Source organism: Leucoraja erinacea, chromosome 1, assembly GCF_028641065.1.
Source record: "Leucoraja erinacea ecotype New England chromosome 1, Leri_hhj_1, whole genome shotgun sequence".
In the NCBI taxonomy this organism is placed as follows: domain Eukaryota; kingdom Metazoa; phylum Chordata; class Chondrichthyes; order Rajiformes; family Rajidae; genus Leucoraja; species Leucoraja erinaceus.
In genome coordinates this window covers 103,082,814-103,104,132 of record NC_073377.1, presented here as the reverse complement: position 1 = coordinate 103,104,132, position 21,319 = coordinate 103,082,814, and the positions used below count along the sequence as shown (strand labels likewise).

Sequence of the window (21,319 nt, the reverse complement as noted above, 5' to 3'; positions counted from 1 at the left end):
AGATTTTACTACTTTCAACGCACCAATATTCCAGGTAGACATTCAGTCAAGTAAGTTGAATTACTGATCAGAATCGAATAACAGAATATGCATTTCATTTCCTTTTGTGCAAAAGTATAAGTTGTTTATCTTTGGTGGTCTAGATAAGGAGAAGAGCGTAATCTTATCAGGGGTAAGAAAAACAGAGGCATGTCAAATCCCTTGAGTCAATGAAGGGAATACATGAATGATCTTTGGTAGCCCAGAGTGAAGTCAAGCAAATCTCTGGTCATCTTGCACTAGTTTGGCCTTCACTTATGCTTTGAATATTAAAAAGTTCACTGCAGGATTTGGCTGCCCTGTGGACTTGCATATTACTCAGTGTGCAATGATTAGGGTAAAGAATATTTTAAAACCAGCCTATTATTTCAGATGCATATCAGTGATGTTGGCATCGACATAAAAAAAACATAATGATTACTTTAATAAGGATTACTGATAATTACTGTTTATACTAAGTACTTCTTGTTTGATTCTTGCTTAAAAGATTGTTATGGAATTCTAAATTAAGGTTGAATGCATCATATTAATGACTGGATTACATCACAACTTGAATAAACTAAGATTATAACATGGTTATTAAACCACCATATTTCTGATAAAGAATATGATAAACCATAATTCACGGAAATCTGCACCAATAATCAGAACTAGATGCCAATTTGTGAACAATGCAGCTGATTTGCAAAAATGGCAGCAGGTTCTAGGCCAGTGCAGGTAGCTATATGTAATGGCAAAAAGACAACTGTAGAACTATAAGCCATCTTATATGACTCTCTGTGAAATTCCCATGGGTACCTGAATTGCAGCCAGATTTTTCTCTTCTTGTGTAGGAGCCTGATGGACAAAGCGCAGCCAATTTGAATGCCGAGGATTGCTGGCATCCAGAATGTACAAAACTTCTCCCTTATTTCCACGTACCTACAGGTGTGAAAGGAAGTCGAGGTTATGGTCTGCCACAGAAAATATAGCAACATTATTTAGAACATATCAACGTTTTTATTCTCATCCACTCAAATTAATACACACCCCATAAAGGCAAAGCCCTCTTGGTTAGTTGAACAAATTTGAGAAAAATGGAATGAATGTGTACCACGCAGCGTTGAACAAAAGCGTGTACAAATGCTGCCTGAATTTTCAATAACGACCTCAGTCAAGTCCTAAACTTCTCATACATATACACATGCATATCATTCATAACTGAAATGCAAATTGATAATCTCTCCAATTTACTCACTTTTATTTCTAAAGCATAATATTCAATTCTGCTCCCAATAAATGACTGTTCAACTACTGTTACAAAGTCTACAGTAGATTTGGGTGATTTAGGTTTTGTACATTAGCAGTCTAATGGAATAGCTGGAGACAATTATGACAAAACGTGATTTTTACAATCTGAACTGTTGTACCTTTGCAAGTAATAGGTCAAATTAATGAGGCATCCAGCTTTGTTAACATTCCAGAATGTCCACAACTGGTATCCCAGAATCCCCTGATGTTACAGAACAGCTCATTATCCATGTGATAAATTGGACCTTCCAAAGTTTATTGAGAGAGTTATTAATCCCAGCAATGTCAGATAACTTTTACCAAACATATATCAGAAACTTTTATTTTTTCAATTACATGATAAATGGCTCCTTCCAGAAATCAGTTGGAGAACTATAACCATTTGTCAATTTTCAGCTTCTTTATAGTTCCAATCTCATATTTGAGTTGCTGAGTAACTATAAAACCGAATAGATTCTTTAATAGACAACTTTGCTGTGTTTTTCTTTTCTGAAGGAAGCCTGGCATTTAAGCAATTCATGTCATTGGAAAACAGAACTAGAGTGAGATAAAAGGTACACAAAAAAGCTGGAGAAACTCAGCGGGTGCAGCAGCATCTATGGAGTGAAGGAAATAGGCAACGTTTCGGGCCAAAATCCTTCTTCAGACAGCTTTTTTGTGTACCTTCGATTTTCCAGCATCTGCAGTTCCTTCTTGAACATAGAGTGAGATAAAGTCAAGTTCAGTCCCATTACTTCAAACTTTCATAAAGTTGAAGAGTCCAGGTGATTTAGATCTCCGACTTCAGTTGACTGTAATAGTAGTATTTTCAACTGTAGCTACTGTTCAATTTCACTCTCAATAAAATGCAATTCCCTTCATCTTACAGTCTATATGTGCCCATTTTTATTATTTGATTCTGAATTACGACTGGTCAGATGGTAAATCCATTATCACTTCACTAAATGTCTACACTTTTTCCTCAGCATCCTGCAACCTTCTTCCAGCTGTAATGAGCTAGTTGATAAGGAGGGCACTTTTATATTGGCTGAATCCTTATGAGACCAGACTATTAAAATGACTGATTAATTCACATGCATAGTTAATACCACTGAATTAACTTCACCAAACCATTAAGATAGCAATAGAAAGGACAGGCAGGTGGGCAGAGGAGGTGGGGTAATCCTGTTGGTGAGGGATGAAATTCAGGCCCTTGCGAGGGGTGACATAGGGACTGGCGATGTAGAGTCATCGTGGATAGAATTGAGGAATTGTAAAGGTAAGAAGACACTAATGGGAGTTATCTACAGGCCCCCAAACAATAACCTGGATATAGGGTGCAAGTTGCAGCAGGAGATAAAATTGGCATGTAACAAAGGTAATGCCACTGTGGTTATGGGAGATTTCAATATGCAGGTAGACTGGAAAAATCAGGTTGGTTCTAGACCAAGAAAGGGAGTTTGTCGAATGCCTCTGAGATGGATTCTTAGAGCAGCTTGTACTGGAGCCGACCAGAGAAAAGGTAATTCTGGATTTAGTGTTGTCTCATGAACCAGATTTAATAAAAGGAACTCAAGGTAAAGGAAATGCAAGGAGGTAGTGACCATAATATGACAGTTTTGAGAGGGAGAAGGTTAAATCGGAAGTGTCAGTGTTGCAGTTGAACAAAGGGGACTATGAAGGCATGAGGGAAGAGCTGGCCAAGTTCGACTGGAAAAGGATGCTAGCAGGAATGATGGTGGAACAGCAATGGCAGGAATTTCTGGGCATAATTCAGAAGATGCAGGATCATTTCATTCCAAAGAAGGGGAGTAAGAGGCAACCATGGCTGACAATGGAAGTTAGGGATGGAATAAAAAGAAAGGAAATGTATGTGTATAACATAGCAAAGAGCAGTGGGAAGCCAGAGGATTTGGAAAATTTCAACAGACAACAGAAGCTAACAAAAAGGACAATACGGGGTGAAAAGATGAAGTACGAAGGTAAGAGGTAAGATGGCCAAGAATATAAAGAAGGACTAGACTAAGTGGGACCCATGGGTCCCATGTTCACAAAGGATTCTTGGGCTGGGTCCCCCAACGTCACTCATATTGGCAGCTCAGTCTCAGGCCTGGTGGGCCAGCTGGGGGGGGGGGGGGGGGGGTACCCATGGGAGCGCATCTAGTATGGATGTTGTGCAGCTCAGTCAAAGGGACTCAGGGTGGTGGGCCAGCTCAGTCACTAGTATGGACAGTTGTGGGCCAAATGGAGTCACTCTGGTGGGCTGGCAGCTGAGTCATCAGGGTCACTCAGGGCTGGTGGGCTGGCAGCTCTGTCACAGGGCTCGTGGGCTGGCAGTTCAGTCACTCGGGGCTATTCTTTAAAATTCCATTTCAAGCAAAGTGCAGGCCACCACATTCAATTTCATAGCATTTCAATCAGAGTGCAGGCCACCACATTCAATTTCATGGTACAGGTGGGCTGGCAGCTGAGTCATTTTTCAGGAAAAGTCTGGAGCAGCTGCCTCCTCCCCGGAGGACCGGGAGAATATGCATAAATGTTAGTCGTGGGGCTGGGCAGCAGCTGAGTCACTCAGGGCTGGTGGGCTGGCAGTTCAGGAAACTTTAATTCTTAGTCCCCACTGGTCAGCGGAGCTGGGGGCTCCGGCGCGGGCGGCGCCGGTTGTAGCTCCGACCCCGGCAACTCACCCCTGGCTGCAGGCGCTCCATCCACACGTCCCAGCTCCGAGAATGTTCGGCGTCGCAGCGCTGGGATCAGCAGCGAGCAAGCAATGCTTACCGGGTCGCGTGCGGCAAGCTCCGGAGCGCTGTGGCCGTTCAACATTCGCGGAGCATCGCAGATTTGGAGCCGCAGCTGGGGGAGCCGGTTGTGCGAGCAACTCTACCCCACTGCGCGGCTCCAAATCGCTCCGCGATGTTGTGTGTCGGCGGCCAAGCAGAGCTTGCCGCACGGGCCACCAGGCATTTTCATGGTATCCCAGCGCTGCGACGCCGCCGACTCCGACATTCGCGGAGTGGGGCGTCCGGCCACCACGCTGGATTTGGAATTTCCAGGGGTAGAGTTGCCGGGGTCGGAGCTACACGGAGTGCCCAGGCCCCACTGGCCACAGCGCTCAGCTTTCGACCCGGGTAAGGCATTGAGCCTTCCGACCAGGTAGGGGACTAAGATTGTTTAGGCCACCACATTCAAATAACTGACTTCAAGCATGATTTACAGATGTCCCGGTCTCCAGGGAGGAGGCAGCCACAGTAGTACAATTTTGACCGTGGGCGTTTTGGGTCAATCCAAACGCGAGCTTTGCAGCGCCACCACATTCAATTTCATAGCAGTTCAAGCAGAGTGCAGGGCCACCACATTACATTTCATAGCATTTCCAGCAGACTGCAGGCCACCACGTTCAATTTCATAGCAGTTCAAGCAGAGTGCAGGCCACCACGTTCAATTTCATAGCATTTCAAGCAGAGTGCAGGCCACCACATTCAATTTCATAGCATTTCAAGCAGAATGCAGGCCACTACATTCAATTTCATGAAATTATGTATTGCTCTGGGAAAATATGAGAGCCTTTTGAAAGTATGCATTCTCCTTTTGAACTATATTTAATTTTGAATTGCATTTAGAATCATCAAACCATGACATTAATAAAGAGGGTATATGTTTGTAGAAACGTAACTTTTTTTTAAGTAAGGCTTTCGAGAAATCTAAAATGCATTAGAAATATACATTTCAATGCACTCTCGCCCAGAGTAGGTAAATCGAGGACCAGAGCACAGATTTAAGGTGAAGGGGAAAATATTTCATAAGGAATCTGAGGGGTAACATTTTCCACACAAAGGGTGATGGGTGTATGGACTGGAGTATATATTGATTGGGAATACTCTCGTCCATTCGAGATTTCATTGTTCGAGTAAATTTGAATTTAAACCCGCATACGTTGAGTAGTACGCACCAATGCTAATTGGTCCGATCAGAGCAAACTTAAATTTGTAGAATTAAAGTAACTAGAATTTCACATTGAGGTTCTGACCTGTACGGTAGAATTCGAATTCTGTATGTATAGAACTTTGAAGTTTGTAGATTGATTCTGAATAGCTGCTGATTAACCGTGATTAGTAACCCTCTGATCGATTATTGATTAGTACCCGATAATGAAGAGTAACTGAGAGAAGGGAACCTAATTTTTTTGTAAAAAGCAACCGGATGGGAAAAGTACCCTAGGTAGGAGGAAAAGTATCTGAAGGGGAAAAGTAGTCAATTAAGAGGTAGTACCCCTCAGCAAAGAGTACCCTAGGAAGAGGGAAATCTTCGGTATCAGAGGGAGAGGTGCACTGGTTGATAACAGTGTGATGCGGAATTGAAATCACGTGTTTATGAATTGTGCGCTAGCGTGTTGTGACTATAGTGTATTATAAATTATCTTTTTTGGATCCGAATTGTATAAATACTTTGTTGTGGGTAAAACATATTGGGAGTGTGTTAAGATCGTGAACCGCTACTTGGGAATGACTGGGTGTGCTTAAGGATTTTGGGTGTTGGATAATTGCGGTAAAAGTGCGCTTAAATTGAATATATGGGATGTGTTTAAATCGGAATTGTCAGTATTATTAGAGTCGGATTCATGGTGGTTCGATCAGGGTTCGTATTCTTTCGATCGCTGTGTCGGGGGAGGGATCTCCGTTGACCGAGTACACCACGAGGAGGATTTATTAGAGTGCGTGATTAAATCATAATAAGTGAATGCTTGTTGTGTATATTGGGGTGTGTCTTTGTCTACTTATAATTAGGGGAATAGTTTCTTGTTTGAGTATAGTTTTGCTCGCGTCGTTCAGTTTTATCTGTCTTTGTGTTCTGAATCAAAGTGTTCTGAGTGGGAGAGATTGCTGCTAGAAGATTTGAATATTAAGCACCTTAGTGTAGAGACTGAAGATTCCTTGTTTACAGGCTGGAAATTGAATAGGTGATTGTAAATAAGATCGAACTGATAAGAAAGTTGAATGCGCAATTGAAGGGTAATTGAGTAGAATAACTGCACAGAGTGATGATCGAACTGAGCGATTGAATAGAACGATTGACTAGCGGCTGAATAAAATTGAATGTACGATTGTGCGAGAGGTGTGAATCTGTTAGACGTTGGCTATTGTGTGGAAGCGATCTCAGTGGCATTGGAGACTGAAAGGGTGAGGAGGTGAGTGCTTTAAAATGTATCTGTATTGTGTCTATTGTATAGGAACAAGGGAAATAGTCTAGAGAAGGACCTAACAAACATTTCCGGAAACCCACTGAAAATAATCTGCGATAAAATTCCTCAGAGGCAAAAAGATTAAGAGGGATAGGCAGAGTTGACGTGGATAAGCTTTTTCCATTGAGAGTAGGGAAGATTCAAACAAGAGGACATGATTTGAGAATTAAGGGACAAATGTTTAGGGGCAACATGAGGGGGAACCTCTTTACTCAGGGAGTGGTAGCTGTGTGGAATGAGCTTCCAGTGGAAGTGGTGAAGGCAGGTTCGATTTTATCATTTAAAAATAAATTGGATTGGTATATGGACAGGAAAGGAATGGAGGGTTATTGTCTGAGTGCAGGTAGATGGGACTAGGTGAGAGTAAGTGCTCGGCAAGGACTAGAAGGGCCGAGAAGGCCTGTTTCCGTGCTGTAATTATTATATTATATGGTTATAAAAAAATATAACTTTGGCCGATGGGTGGGTTGAAGTCTGTAAAAGGAATAACCTACATAGAAAAAATTATTTGGTGACATGGGGATAGTGAAGAAGGGAACAAACTCATTAAATTATGGAAGATGTTTTACACCAAAAGGAAGGTGAATACAGAAGTTGTTCTGCTATGTGCTTTGAAAATTGGCAGCCTCAAAGCTAGAGATAAGGTTGGAGGAAGAGAGAGCTGGTCCTTCTGAAGGTATTTCGGAACAGAGAGAGAGTGAGACATTGAAAGTCAGCAGCAAGAGCAGGAATGAGCGCCGTCTTTTAAAGGGGAGGTTCCGACTAAGATTAAACTGATCAAATTTAGTAAAAGTGCAGCGGTTAGCATGGATCTCGAGGGGAGAGAAGCGCAATGTTTAAAAGAATGTGCAGACTTCTTTGGAACAGAGTCGCAGCATTCCTCTCAGCCCTCTCATGTTCTTGATTCTAAAACATCTTGCGCAGCTTCCGAACAGGGCGCTCGGGTGGAGTCAGGGGCATCTCCGACTCCACCCACTGAATTTAAATCCATAGCAGGGAAATCGGGAGAGGACTCTCTGGCTCCGACGATTGCTTCACCAGAGGATAGTGTGAAGGATCAGGGAGCTAGAAAGAAGGTTCCTCAGAAGTTGGTGCTGAAATTAATTAAAAGACCAAGTGGAGAAGTAAAGGAATCATTAGAGATTCCGTTAGCAGAAAGTATAGAGATTCCGTTAGCAGAAAGAGCAGTTTCTCTGAGGGTGAGGCAGCAGGGGGCTGTGAAATAGCTGATCTTGATATTGCTAAAATTATAAGATCAGAACAGATTCCCGATATCATGGCTATGGAGCGAGTTCCCCGTAGGCAATTCCCTAGTAGGAAGCTGCCTACTCCGCCTTTAGAATTAGATACTGCAGTGGGTGCAGACTATCCCCGGGCTATAGACGTTCCTGCTCCAGTGCAACCCGTTTTGACAGCAACTAAATCCTTCCAGAGACCAGTAAAAATAACTCAAGAACTGGAAGTGACATCAAAGGAAGAGGAAGATTTTAAGGCATGTATCCCACTACGGAAAGAAGAAATTAATTTATTGTGAAGTAGGGATAGGAGCCTTTGTAAACCTGTTTAATAACTTTGTGCAAAATTGTTGTGCCTCCAGGACCTAGTCACCTACAACATGCCACTATCTGGGGAGTGAGGTAACAGAGTATGTGGACCCTTAAGAACGGGCAGAAGACACAGCTCAGGTTGGATGTGCAGCCATTATCTCCATCCAGATAGCTCCCGAGAGACAAAGACCAACAACAAAGAAGAAATGATACTGTCCTGTCCCTTTAATATACCATCTGGGAAAGGCCAACAAAGAAGGCTGCTCCTTGGTATTCCTACTCCTTTGGAACTAACATCGAGAAAGAAGAAGAAGATACCTACCCTTGTGCCCAACTTTAACATAACATAACATCTGACATCAGTGAAGGGAAAAGAAGAGAACAACATCTGAAACTCTCTAAAAATTACAAACATACGCTGAAGACCATTGAGGCAAGCACCAATTAGAACAAATTACATTTGGAAATGAATACCCCTCAATGGTTCGGCCACACCCACTTTGCGCCTAAATTCTAGTCATTAGAAATAAATGGACAAAATTCTGAATTCAAACTAAATTGTATGGTGATGAATTGGAAGGACTTTAAAGCTTGAGATTTGGAATTGATTTATGAGATCTGGCATAGGAGTATTTAAAATCTGATTATTAACTTGTTATTTGTATTGTCTCAGCCCCAGGCAGGCAGCCAAAGATGGGAAGGAATATTCAAAGAACATCAGGGAAGGACGGAACTTTGAAAGGTCTGGTAAAATGAAGGAGTATCCATGGAGCATGAAAGGCGGCATTAAAATAGTAAGAAAGAGGAAATGTGCATAAGAGCTTCCCTTCGAGAAACCAAAGTTAACCGCCTAGAAAGAGTTATTGGAGGAGAAGTCTTATTAAATTCGAAGGAGTACTGAGGGAATGGGTACTTGTGTCAGAGTCGATGTATTTGACCGGTGAATCTAAATTTGTCTAACCCTTGATAGTAAAGCGGCTCCTATTATCAAGGTGTAAAGAAATTGTCCCTAGATTCAGCATTTTTAATTGGTTTTATAATAATCTTCAACATATGGAAATTGATTGATTACATTTGAACAGCTGGGAATTCCACAAAATTGGAATGGAATTGTGTTATCGACCACAAGCTGTGGAATGAGAAGGGTGAGACGGACCCTGAAACTCAAAATATTAAATTGAAGGCTGAGACTGAATTTGGTTCTATTGAAACATTCCTCATGGTTTGTCTTGAATAAGAGTCACGCCTGTAGGGAAATCTGGACTAAACCCAGCTGAAATTTATATGAAAAACCATTGGCAGATATACATTAAAGAACATCGTGTGAATACAGAGAGGGCTGATTAGTGTTGATCCTAGGATAGGAAAGATTATATTATGGAATAGAGTAGTGATAGTAAATAGAAAAAGGGCTTGTGACTGACAGAATAGTAATGGAACAGTGGATGAATGTATGGGCATGAATGGTAACTTACTTCATCCCAAGGTTTCTTAGGAATTAGTTTCAACTATGGATAGAGTATGGAAGGAATGGCAACACGGATGGAGGGGATTCGCACCCATGATAACTTGGGAGGTGAAGACTCATCAGACGGAAATTGTGAAGCTACGCCCACGAAAACTCGCGAAGCTTGATAAGATTCTGGGAAGAGACATCATCATCTTGTTGTTGTTGATAGATTGATAATGTAACAGTCACCCATGTATATCTGATTATTGATTATCATAAATGATGGCTTATCATATGATAAAAGGAAGGAAAGTTAATCCTGGGATTAAAATTGAATAAAATTCTCTTATTGATAAAACATATAACCAATGGGAAAGTTTCGGAATTAAAAGGATCGGGGATATGAAATGGGAAATCTATTATCATTCCAACAATTACAATTAAAATTTAAATTGAAAAGCAACCAATATTTTAAATCGTTCAGATTTGCGATTTCATGAAAGAAAAATATACAAGGATATAGGCCATAACTCGGCCCTTCGAGGAAGAAGCACCGCCATTCAATATGCTCATCACAAAAATCATCCATCTCAGTATATCCCGTACCTTAAATCTAGACCTACCCTCGACATCCCCTTAGAGAAGACTGGGGGGACATCTAATGATAAAACTACAAATATTACCAATGAACTGGCCTCGACTACCCTCAAATGCGCAGAAGAGAGTTCCAGAGACTCATCCACTCTGTGTAAAAAAAGTTCTTCTCATCTCGGTTTTAAAGGATTTCCCCCTTATCCTTAAGCTGTGACCCCTTGTCCTGGACTTCCCCAACATCGGGAACAATCTTCCTGCATCTAGCCTGTCCAACCCCTTAAGAATTTTGTAAGTTTCTATAAGATCCCCTCTCAATCTCCTAAATTCTAGAGGGTATAAACCAAGTCTATCCAGTCTTTCTTAATAAGACAGTCCTGACATCCCAGGAATCAGTCTGGTGAACCATCTCTGCACTCCCTCTATGGCAAATATGTCCTTCCTAATCAGATTTGGATACTTAAAAAAACTGTACGCAATACCAGCTTAAAATGTGGTCTCACCAAGACCCTGTTGGACACCGCACAGCTTGAGGACCTCCTTGATTCCTATAATCAAATTATTTTGCTATGAAAGCTAACATACCATTCGCTTTCTTCACTGCCTGCTGCACCTGCATGCCTACTTTCAATGACCATGACACCCAGGTCTCGCTGCATCTCCCTTTTTCCTAGTCGGCCACCATTTAGATAATAGTCTGCTTTTTCCTGTTTTTGCCACCAAAATGGATAACCTCACATTTATCCACATTATACTGCATCTGCCAAACATTTGCCCACTCACCCAGCCTATCCAAGTCACCTTGCAGTCTCCTAGCATCCTCCTCACAGCTAACACTGCCCCCCAGCTTAGTGTCATCCGCAAACCTGGAGATATTGCCTTCAATTCCCTCATCCAGATCATTAATATATATTGTAAATAGCTGGGGTCCCAGCACTGAGCCTTGCGGTACCCCACTAGTCACTGCCTGACATTGTGAAAAGGACCCGTTTACTCCTACCATTTGCTTCCTGTTTGCCAACCAGTTCTCTATCCACATCAATACTGAACCCCCAATGCCGTGTGCTTTAAGTTTGTATACTAATCTCTTATGTGGGACCTTGTCGAAAGCCTTCTGGAAGTCCAGATACACCACATCCACTGGTTCTCCCCTATCCACGCTACTAGTTACATCCTCTTCAAATATCTTCAGATTTGCGATTTCATGAAGAAATACATACGAGGATATCAAAAAATAACTCCTGACTTATTGGAAGAAACAATGAATATTATAGCTCTCACAAAAATTAATATCATATTTATATAATAGTATTTTAAATATAGACCTACCATCGACAGAGCTACTTAGAGAAGACTGGGAACGGGAATTAATGATAAAAATTACAAAGATTACATGGGAAAAGTACTTGAGATATATTCACAAATGTTCGATTAATGCAAGACATAATCTAATTCAATTTAAAATTTTACATAGATTATATTATTCAAAAACAACATTGAATAAATTCTATCCAAATATATCCCCCATTTGTTATAAATGTTTATCCCAAAACGCAACTATAATACACTCCCGCATAAAATTTTATAGATTTTGGAGTGATATTTTTGAAATATTTACAAAATTATTCAAGATAAGAATGGAACCTAATACTGAAATGATTATATTTGGAGTAATGGAAGATGGGAATAAATTGAACTCATCTCAAAATTTATTTTTTAATTATGGTTTAATAATAGCAAAAAAATTAATACTTAAATTTTGAAAAAAATACATCAATACCAATGCTTAAAATGTGGATTGCAAGCATGTTGGACAACGCAAAGCTTGAGGAAATGTGATTCCTCCTAATAGATAAATCAGACCAATTCATAACGAATTGGTCTCCATTTGTCGTCTTTTGGAATCATATGGTGCAACACAATTGTAAAAGCTAACTGTTTCAGGACTGGACGCGAGATGGTCAAGATTATAAAAAATGATCTCCTTACTTTTTTTTTTATTTTCTTACTCTCTTTTTCCTATTTTCTTTTCTTCAACTTTCTTCATTCATTCTTCTTTTTTCTTCTTTTTCACACACTATATATCTCACGTTTTTCTATCCTTTACTATCTAATTTCTTTTTCTTATTCTTATTCGTCTTTATTATAATAAAAAAAATAGAAGCTGTACATAAAATGTATTATGAAAATATATATTAGGCACTTTGGTGCCATATGATTGTACTTACTTCTAATAAAATTAAAAAAAATAAAAAAAAATTGAGTAAGGGCTTATGTACTGCTAGGCCATTTTGGTCAAGTTAAATATGCCTTTGTAGATCTGAGACAAGCTGCTGAAAAGGCCCAGAAAAGTGCTGCAGAGAAAGAATGGGACATCTGCAGAAGTCTCACAATGAGGTGTAAAATGTATAAAGCTAATTGGGTCAATACGAACCAGACATACAAATATAATATGTATGTAAATAATATTGCAATGCCTTACTTTGTTAGTTGTTCATTTGTTGAAATGTTAAGCTTTGTCTGTGTTGTCTATATCCCAACGCACATGTTGCATTATTCATCTATGTTAGCATCCTTCTTGAAGCCTTGCCAGAGACAATGTATTAGTTACTATGTCATTGGGTTAGGGAACTGTCTATTATGTAACATTGTAATCGATATGAGTTATTGGACTGTACAGAGACCACCTCCATGTTAGTCGGCCCCTCAAGGTTTGGGGACCTATAAATGGCAGCCCCCACGAGGTCCAATGTCGATCTTCTGGAAGAACGCTTGGGGCTGCGTGACCTTTTGTAGTGTCTCTGCTTGCACGAGGCTAGAAGGGCTTGACCAAGCAGATACAAGGATCAAACCCGCAGTGGTTATGTATTATGTAGGTGAACTGTTGTGTTATCCAAAATAAAGTTTAGTTGCTCAAGTGCTTGATTCAGTATTTTATTGACTGAAATTAGACTGGGGGGAGCTTAGAATGAGCTATTTATAAAATCACCAATCAGCTCTTTGGAATTTAAAGTTGGATTTGGTGCCTTTGATAGTCCAGAATACTGTTTTAGGTTTGACGTTCCACTTTTCGTGCAAAATACAGTTAGAAAATTCACTAAGATATCACTGACTATACTATTTTGTTAGTATTTAAATAAATATGATTAATACACTCTATTCCAGGATTTGTATTTAGCATTGAGAGATTGATGACAATTGGAACAGAAAACCAAATACAAAGTCAATATGGACTTCATGAAAGCCAAGACATGAAAAATCACCAAAGATATCCAACTTCGCCCAGCACACAATGGTTAGCATGCAACAAAAGCTTTTCACTGTACCTCAATACACATGACAATAAACTAACCTAAACTAATGGTAAATTATCCACTAAACCATGGCAATCTACATAATTAAATGGACATGCAGTGTCGATCAACTCTCATTAATTAAAAAATCAACAACAAAAACTGCTGATACTTAAATAATAGCAAAAATCTTGGGAAAACTCAGTAGTTCAGCAGTATATGTGGAAAGAAATAATTAATGATTCAAGCCTGGGTTCCTTCATCAGAACTGTCAGTCTGGATGGATAGAAAGTATGTAAACATTTTGTTTTTGGTCTTCTAATAATTTTGCATAGGTTCTGATAATTTTGCATAGATTCTTCTCTTTCTCTTTTCTTTTTTTTTCTATTATAGGTTAAAATTTATAAAAGAGAAAAAAAAAGAGGTTGTACACAAAATGTATTATGTTGCATATTATGATTAAGATGTATGTACAATGCTTCTAATTAAAAAAATATATATTCTGATAATAAAATAACATTAATGTTAGTTAATTCTAGAACTAAATTACTAGATTAATATCTAGCAGCTTGGACTATTGTTTCTGATGTCCATGTTCAAATCGTACCCAATGCGAAATTCAATGAAAAATCTGAAATGTAAAATAAAACTACCAGGTTATCCATTAAAACAAATCCAGTTCACCAGTATCCTTCGGGGAAGAAACTACGTCATCATTGTGCAGTCTGGCCTAAATTCTCTTAAAAATGAACAATCAAGCCAGTCCATTGAAGAGCAATTAGGAATGGGGACTAAATGCTCGCTTTGCAGCAAGAACAAATGTAATATATATTTCACATTACTTTAGACCAGTGATATTAAGGAGCCATCTTTATTAAAGAGCCATCTAGTTCCAGGTCTCTGCTGCCAGCTTCCTTGTGCACTACCCACCCCCCCCCCCCCCCCCCCCCCCCCCCCCCCCCCCCCCCACCTCTTTTTTTTCATGCAGTAATACTCTCGAAAAGGCTATTTTCATTTATCCACGAAAACTCCTATATTTAAAGAGCCATCTAGACTGCTACCCTCTTGTTAGTGGTATCTGTCTTCCCTAGCAGGACGGGTAGCAATTTCTGGAGAACCAGTCCAGGACGGGCAGCATCTTGACGTTTGAAGATAGGGTCGAGACCCTTCAGAGTCAGAAGAGGAATCTCAACCCCAAATGTCCCCCATTCCTTCTCTCCAGAAATGCTATCTGTCTTGCTGAGTTACTCCAGAATTTTGTATCTATCTTCAGAGTAAACCAGCAACTGTACTTTCTTCCTCCTCTAACTCTTAACTACTCTCTGAAATGACCTTGCAAACTACTTAATTCAGGGGGCATTTTGTAATGGGCAACAAATGGTGTTGGTGAAGTCCACATCCTTTGCATGGACAAACATTGTTCGCAAAGGGGTCCTTCTGCAGTTGTACAGGGCCCTAGTAAGACCACACCTGGAATATTGTGTGCAGTTTTGGTCTCCAAATTTAAGGAAGGACATTCTTGCTATTGAGGGAGTGCAGGGTAACTTCACGGTTAATTCCCGGGATGGTTGGGCTGTCATATGCTGGGCTTGTATACTCTGGAATTTTGAAGGATGAGAGGATATCTTATTGAAACATAAGATTATTAAGGGTTTGGATACGCTTAAGGCAGGAAAACATGTTCCCGATGTTGGGGGAGTCCAGAAACAGGGGCCACAGTTTAAGAATAAGGGGTAAGCCATTTAGAACGGAGATGAGGAAACACTTTTTCACACAGAGAATTGTGAGTCTGTGGAATTCTTTCCCTCAGAGGGCGGTGGTGGCCGGTTCTCTGGATACTTTCTAGAGAGAGCAAGATAGGGCTCTTAAAGATAGCGGAGTCGGGGGATACGGGAAGAAGGCAGGAACGGGGTACTGATTGTGGATGATCAGCCATGATCACATTGAATGGCGGTGCTGGCTCGAAGGGCCGAATTGCCTAATCCTGCACATATTGTCTATTGTCTAAAAGGTGCATGAGGGCAAAGGGTGAAACAAAGCAAATTTCCCTGGTAAGGTGAAATGATGAAGCTTCAGAGGCAGCTCCTTTGTCTTTGCAAAGTATTGTTAACATTTTAAATCTCCATAGCCTGGTTTACTTGACCATGCCCAGCAGGTCAGACTAAAAAAAGAGGCTAGTTCCAACAATTTTCCACCACCATAACAATATTGCCCTACCCTTTCAGCATTTTAATGACATCAATCCTTCTGCATTTCACTTTCTAACTCCATCATTCCCACCTATAACTCCCTGGCATATGGCCACTTTTCCATACAACTGCCAGAGGTGCAACACCTCTTCCCTTCCCACCATGCAAGAACCCAATCTTTCCAACTGACACAACAATCGACTTCACTTCTTCAAATCTTGTGAACTGCATTCAATATTGAATCTGACTTTAATTCACCTTCACACTCTCATTCTGGCCTTTCTGTCTGTGAATTCTACACATAATTACAACAATAGACGCAAGGAACTGCAGATGCTGGAATCTTAATTAGAGTGCTGGAGTAACAGCGGGTCGGGAAGCATCTTCCACGGTTACATGATAAATTTTGAATTTTGTAGGTAACTTTGTGCACATAATATCTTGAGATTCATTAGGCATTTACAGTATAGTGCGTAAATATTATGTTAGAAAATCAATCGCCCATTGCACAGCATGAAACTTGAGCTGATTTCCAGGATTGCATCTTTTTAGCACATTTTCAATTTGCAAACATTACTAGCTGATAGATCTATTACTTTTGTATCACAGGCAAAATAACACTACCGGATATGGAACTCCTGCCTAATTTCAAAGATTATCCTTTCAGATCATTGTTTTCTCATCTATATTTCCCACACACAACCAAATCTTTACTAAAATGTATACCCAAATTCACAATTCTGAAATCTTGCCAAGTTATCAAGATATATACTCAGGAATAAGATAAGAGCATTTGTTATCTACCTGAAGTTGCCCTCAAGGGGATGATCAAGTGCAATCTTGAACCAAGCGCATTCTAAATGATAATGCTACTTCATCTGTTAGATGTTCTAAGATATTGATTCAGCAATCTCGGGGTAAAATGACACACAGTAATATTTCCATGCAAAGTCACAAAATGCTGGTGTAACTCAGCGGACCAGGTGGCACCTCTAGAGAACATGGACAGCTGCCATTTCAGGACGGCACCCTTTTTCTGGAGATTGTAGAAGGGTCCCGAAACAAAACGCCACATATCCATGTTCTTCAGAGATGCTGCCTGACCTGCTGAGTTACTCCAGCACATTGAACAGCTAGGAGGAGCCATCAAACAGCTAGGAGGAGCCATCTTGGGGAACGGCTGCTAACCAGCAGCTGTTCGTTTTAATTCGCTTTTTTTTAAAGTTTTTAGTGAGTCCTGTTTAGTGATGTTTGGAGATATGGACTTTTTAATGTGGGGGGTAGGGGTCAATTTTACTTCTAGGTCCCTACCTGGTCGGTGAGGCAGCTTTTTCTCCGGGCTGCCCGTCGACCCGTCATCGTGGCCTACCAGCGGGCTTGGAGCGCCGTTTCCTGGCGGGGACCGCCCAGCACCTCGGCCTCGGTGGCGGCACAGCACTATCGTGGAGCGGAGCGGCGATGCCTTGCCTGGGTCGCCGCTCTGGATCGACGCGCTGGAGCTCCGGTGAGATGTGACCGCCGAGAGCAACACCTCCGGGCTGCAGGTCTGCGGAGCGAAGCGGGCGGCGTCGATTTCAACATCTGGAGCCTGGGAGCTCCAAACCGGCGCGGCCTTGTTGGCTTCGGAAGCCGCGGTCTCCAGCTAGAAAGCGGCCGTTCCAGGTGGCCCAGCCGCTGAGAGGACTCTCCCAACGCCGGGGCAACACCACCCGGTGAGAACGGCTAGGAACATCGGGCCTCCGTAGAGGCAATTGCGGTGGCCTCAATAGACTTGACTTTGGGGTGAACTTGGGGTTGGGGACTGGACATTGTGCCTTCCCTCACAGTGGTAACCATTGTGGGGGGATGATTTTTTGTCTGTATGGTAAGCCTGTTAGTCTTTGTGCAAGGTGGCTGCCGTGAAGGGAGAGTGGACGCTGGCGCGCTTTAGCTGCCGCTGCTCTCTCGTCACATTGTGTTTTTGATTTTTTTGTTTTTAGACTGAATTCTGTTTTTGGTTTGTGTTTCTGTGATGTCTTTATTATTTATTTTATTCTGATTATATGTTTATATTCCTGTTAATCTATGTAAGGTGTCCTTGAGATGTCTGAAAGGCGCCCAATAAATAAAATGTATTATTATTATTATTATTATTATTATTGTGTTTTATATGGGGAAAGCTGCAGAAAATGCTGTCAAAATGTCTGTGTGTGTGTGTGTGTGTGTGTGTGTGTGTGTGTGATGTGTGTGGTGTGTGTGTGTGTGCCATTTTTAATGCACAGCAAGATGAAAGGTCCACTTGGTGTGACAACAAATATTTATCTCCATAAGGAATGTATGGTTATAACTCTAGCCATGCTGTAGAGTACAGACCCATCTGCTACATTTAGCTTGAGATCTGCTGACTATGGTTTGCTGTCTGGATTTGACATTGGAGTACATATAAATCACAAATTTAATCCAATTGGTTGCCTAAAAGCTGACAATGTAGCAAGTCGAGTTGGATCCTTCAACAGTTTATGGAGCTCTCACAAAGATATCCTCCTTTTCCTGCACGGCTGCTCTCATCCCACCCGTTTCCAGAGAGAACAGCGGTCCAGTTCATTCAATCCTCACCTTTCGCCCCACCAGCTTCTGCATTGGACATATCAACCTCCACCATTACCACAAGCTTCAATGTGATCTCATCTTCTCACATCTTCACTTCCCTCAACCCTAACCCCCTCCCCCACGACTTTGTTTTCTCAGATACCTCATCCCAGCTGTGATGCTCAGGACAAATGATCACAAAACAGTTAAATACAAAGAGGAAAATTCCCAGGGGATTTCCCATTCAAAAAAAAAAGACAAATCCAATCTGGCTAAATCTAAACACATTCTAAACACCAACAAAGTAACGAAAGGTAATGCTTAAAGGCATTTTGGTGGGCTATCAGATTTCAGAATCTGCAGCCCTTTGTTCCCCCCTCCCACCCCTTGTTCCACCCATCATCTACCAGCTCCTGCTCTCTCACTTCTTTATACTGACTATCTCCACTATGTTAAAAGTCTTGATGAAGAGTCTTGTCCGAAAACATTGGCTATTCCTCTGCCTCCGCAGATGGTGCTTGACCCACTGAGTTCCTCCAGCAATTTGTTTTTTGTATCTTGTGACTCCGCTATTTGAATGACTTTTGTGTTTGTTTAAATAATGTCCATTAAGTTAATGACATGGAAATGTTACATGAAAAATATTCACATAACACTTGATAACTCCACTTTACAATTCTTACCCATGTGCCATCGCCTCTACACTTGCTTTCATAGCCTTTCCTGTTTCAAATAAAAAAGTAAATAGAAGATGTCCAAAAATCATTTATTAGCAGCTAAATTATACTTGATGGAAGAAGAAAATTGTTAACTAGATAAAAAGCAGCAAAAGGTATAATTGTGAAAAGGAGGTTGTTGAGCCACTTCTCATTTCACAAGACAACACAAGCACAACAGTCTTATTTCACTGTGCTTCCATTTTTTTTGTTCTTATAATGGAACAGCCGTGTATAGAAACATGAGATTTTTGTTTTTATTGTCTGCACAACGCACAAGATGATTTGAAATATTTCATCCTTCATCTCATCCTCCCCACGCAAAAAGATAGTCCAGGGCAAAACCTTCCATGCTTTGTTTTATTCTTCATATCCCCGAGACCACCAAAGAAGATACACATTGCCGCAGGGGCCCAAATAATCAGCAAACACACAAACCCATTAAAAAGCATTCAATCCCAGGTGGACTGTGTTACCACATTCTACAATCATTTCAATGCGGTTTGCAAGTAGGGACATACAGATTACATGTCTGATATGTCATCACATAGAGCCAGATGTGTTCTTCAAATGTTTCCCAAGTGAGATTATTATAAATGTCCCATATTGGAGGGAAAGAGCACACGGTAAAGAGAAAATAAAACTTGAACTGGAAAGGGAGCAGTATCTGTAGACATCATATGATCTGGGATGAACTCTTTTAATTGGTTTACAACATGCAACTGAATGTAGCAATAAGAGCAACTACCTCCCACATCAGTCTTGAATCCATGCTTTCATCCAGTTCATGAGGCATTCGTTTCTCTCCAGCAAAAGGCCCAAACTTCTCACCCTGCCAACAAAACAGAGGGAGGTTTTTTTTCTCTCCACAATGATAGATTGCATCTCTAGAGACAGGAAAATCAGATCTAAACCAACCTGCATTTGACTCTACTTTCAAATTTGTAAAACAGATACTCAGATTACAATAATATTGTTCTGATTATCTTTAATAAGTAACCATAAATCACAATAACATCCGCAGTCAATGAGTTGCAAGTATTTCACAAACGGAAGTCATTATATTTTTGTGACAAGACACAACTCCAATTGAAAGGAACAGCAATGTGCCAAATGTCAGCATGAAGATTTACTGAGCTTTCCAATTTCTGTGGATTATTACTCACAGTTTGAGAAATTATTTTAGCTTTTATTCTGTCTGGAGAAGCCTTTGAAAATATTTCACTAAAAATTAATCATTCATTTTTTTTTTGCTGTAAGTGTAGTTATTCTCCTGTGTAAGTGAGGGATATCAGCCAATAATAATAAAATTATGAAGATAGGAAACATCTGCTGCAATAAATTATTGGAGATGAAGCAAGGCTTACAGAGGGGGAAAACACCTCTGGTGAATTAACACTTTTAGTTCGGTGTTTAATTTATATCATGCTTTAAGACATGTTTTTAAAAAATACTAAAACAGGTAATGATTATAAATCAAAATTAAAACTCAAATAGGCCTGCAGAGAAACATGTCATCATGAAAGCAAAACTGTATTCCACAGTATTCTATTTTTACAGTTCAGAATACTCTACACCTTTTTCTAAATATCCCAGTTATATTTTCAGTGCCTATTATTATGGTACATAACACACATAGTTGAATCAGTGGCCAAAATCCCTTACTTTCCCCAATCTTATTTCTTATTTGACATGGTTCTGGAAGGGGTACTAGTTAAGAAAATAATGCCAGAATGAAAAATATTAATCTCATTTAAAAAATCAAGCAGGAAATTCTGATGTCAAATGTGCTATAATCCTTAAATTCAATAATAGATTTGTTCTAGTTACCATCTCAACAACACACATAAACCAAAATAAATGTCTTATTTAGAATCAAACAATGCCTCCTTAGAAGAAGAAGAAATAATGAACTGGAGGTGCTGGTATACAAAAATAGACATAAAGTGCTAGAGTAACTCAGCAGGTCAAGCAGCTTCTCTGGAGAATGTAGATGGGTCTAGATGCCTGCTTTAAGTCAAGTAGCTTGTTAAATGTCTCAACCTATATCCCATGTGTCATTGGAAACATGTTCATTGAACAAAAAAAGAAAACAGATGCTGCAGACAATCATCAACTGGAAAACAGATCTCAGTAAACACACATACACACATTAAAGAGTTTAAAAACGTGTCAGTAATTTTCTTCCACCCCCAGACGGCAGAATGCCAAAGCAATCATTTGAATTTACAACATAGTGTGAGCAATGCTCACGTAACACAAACAAGAAAGTTAAAAATGTTTACAAACATCATTGATTCAACAGTACTTATTCTAGATAAACTAAACCAAAGTGTACCAATAAGAGAGACACTTTATTAACTTTATTATCTTCAAATTAACTTTATTAACTCCAAATATTTAGAGACCAAAATCCAC

General features: G+C 40.3%; 1 protein-coding gene across 2 annotated transcripts in view; it reads right to left on the bottom strand.

Annotated features, from left to right (window-relative positions):
• Nucleotides 1-21,319, bottom strand: part of prdm5 (PR domain containing 5) — a 290,483-nt gene that overhangs the window by 248,373 nt on the left and 20,791 nt on the right. For both annotated transcript variants that reach the window (XM_055640489.1, XM_055640479.1), the window contains exons 2-3: nucleotides 19,650-19,733; nucleotides 838-960 (exon numbers count right to left, since the gene is read on the bottom strand). In XM_055640489.1, the coding sequence (XP_055496464.1) occupies nucleotides 838-960; nucleotides 19,650-19,733 (207 nt within the window). The remainder of the gene's footprint in view (nucleotides 1-837; nucleotides 961-19,649; nucleotides 19,734-21,319) is intronic.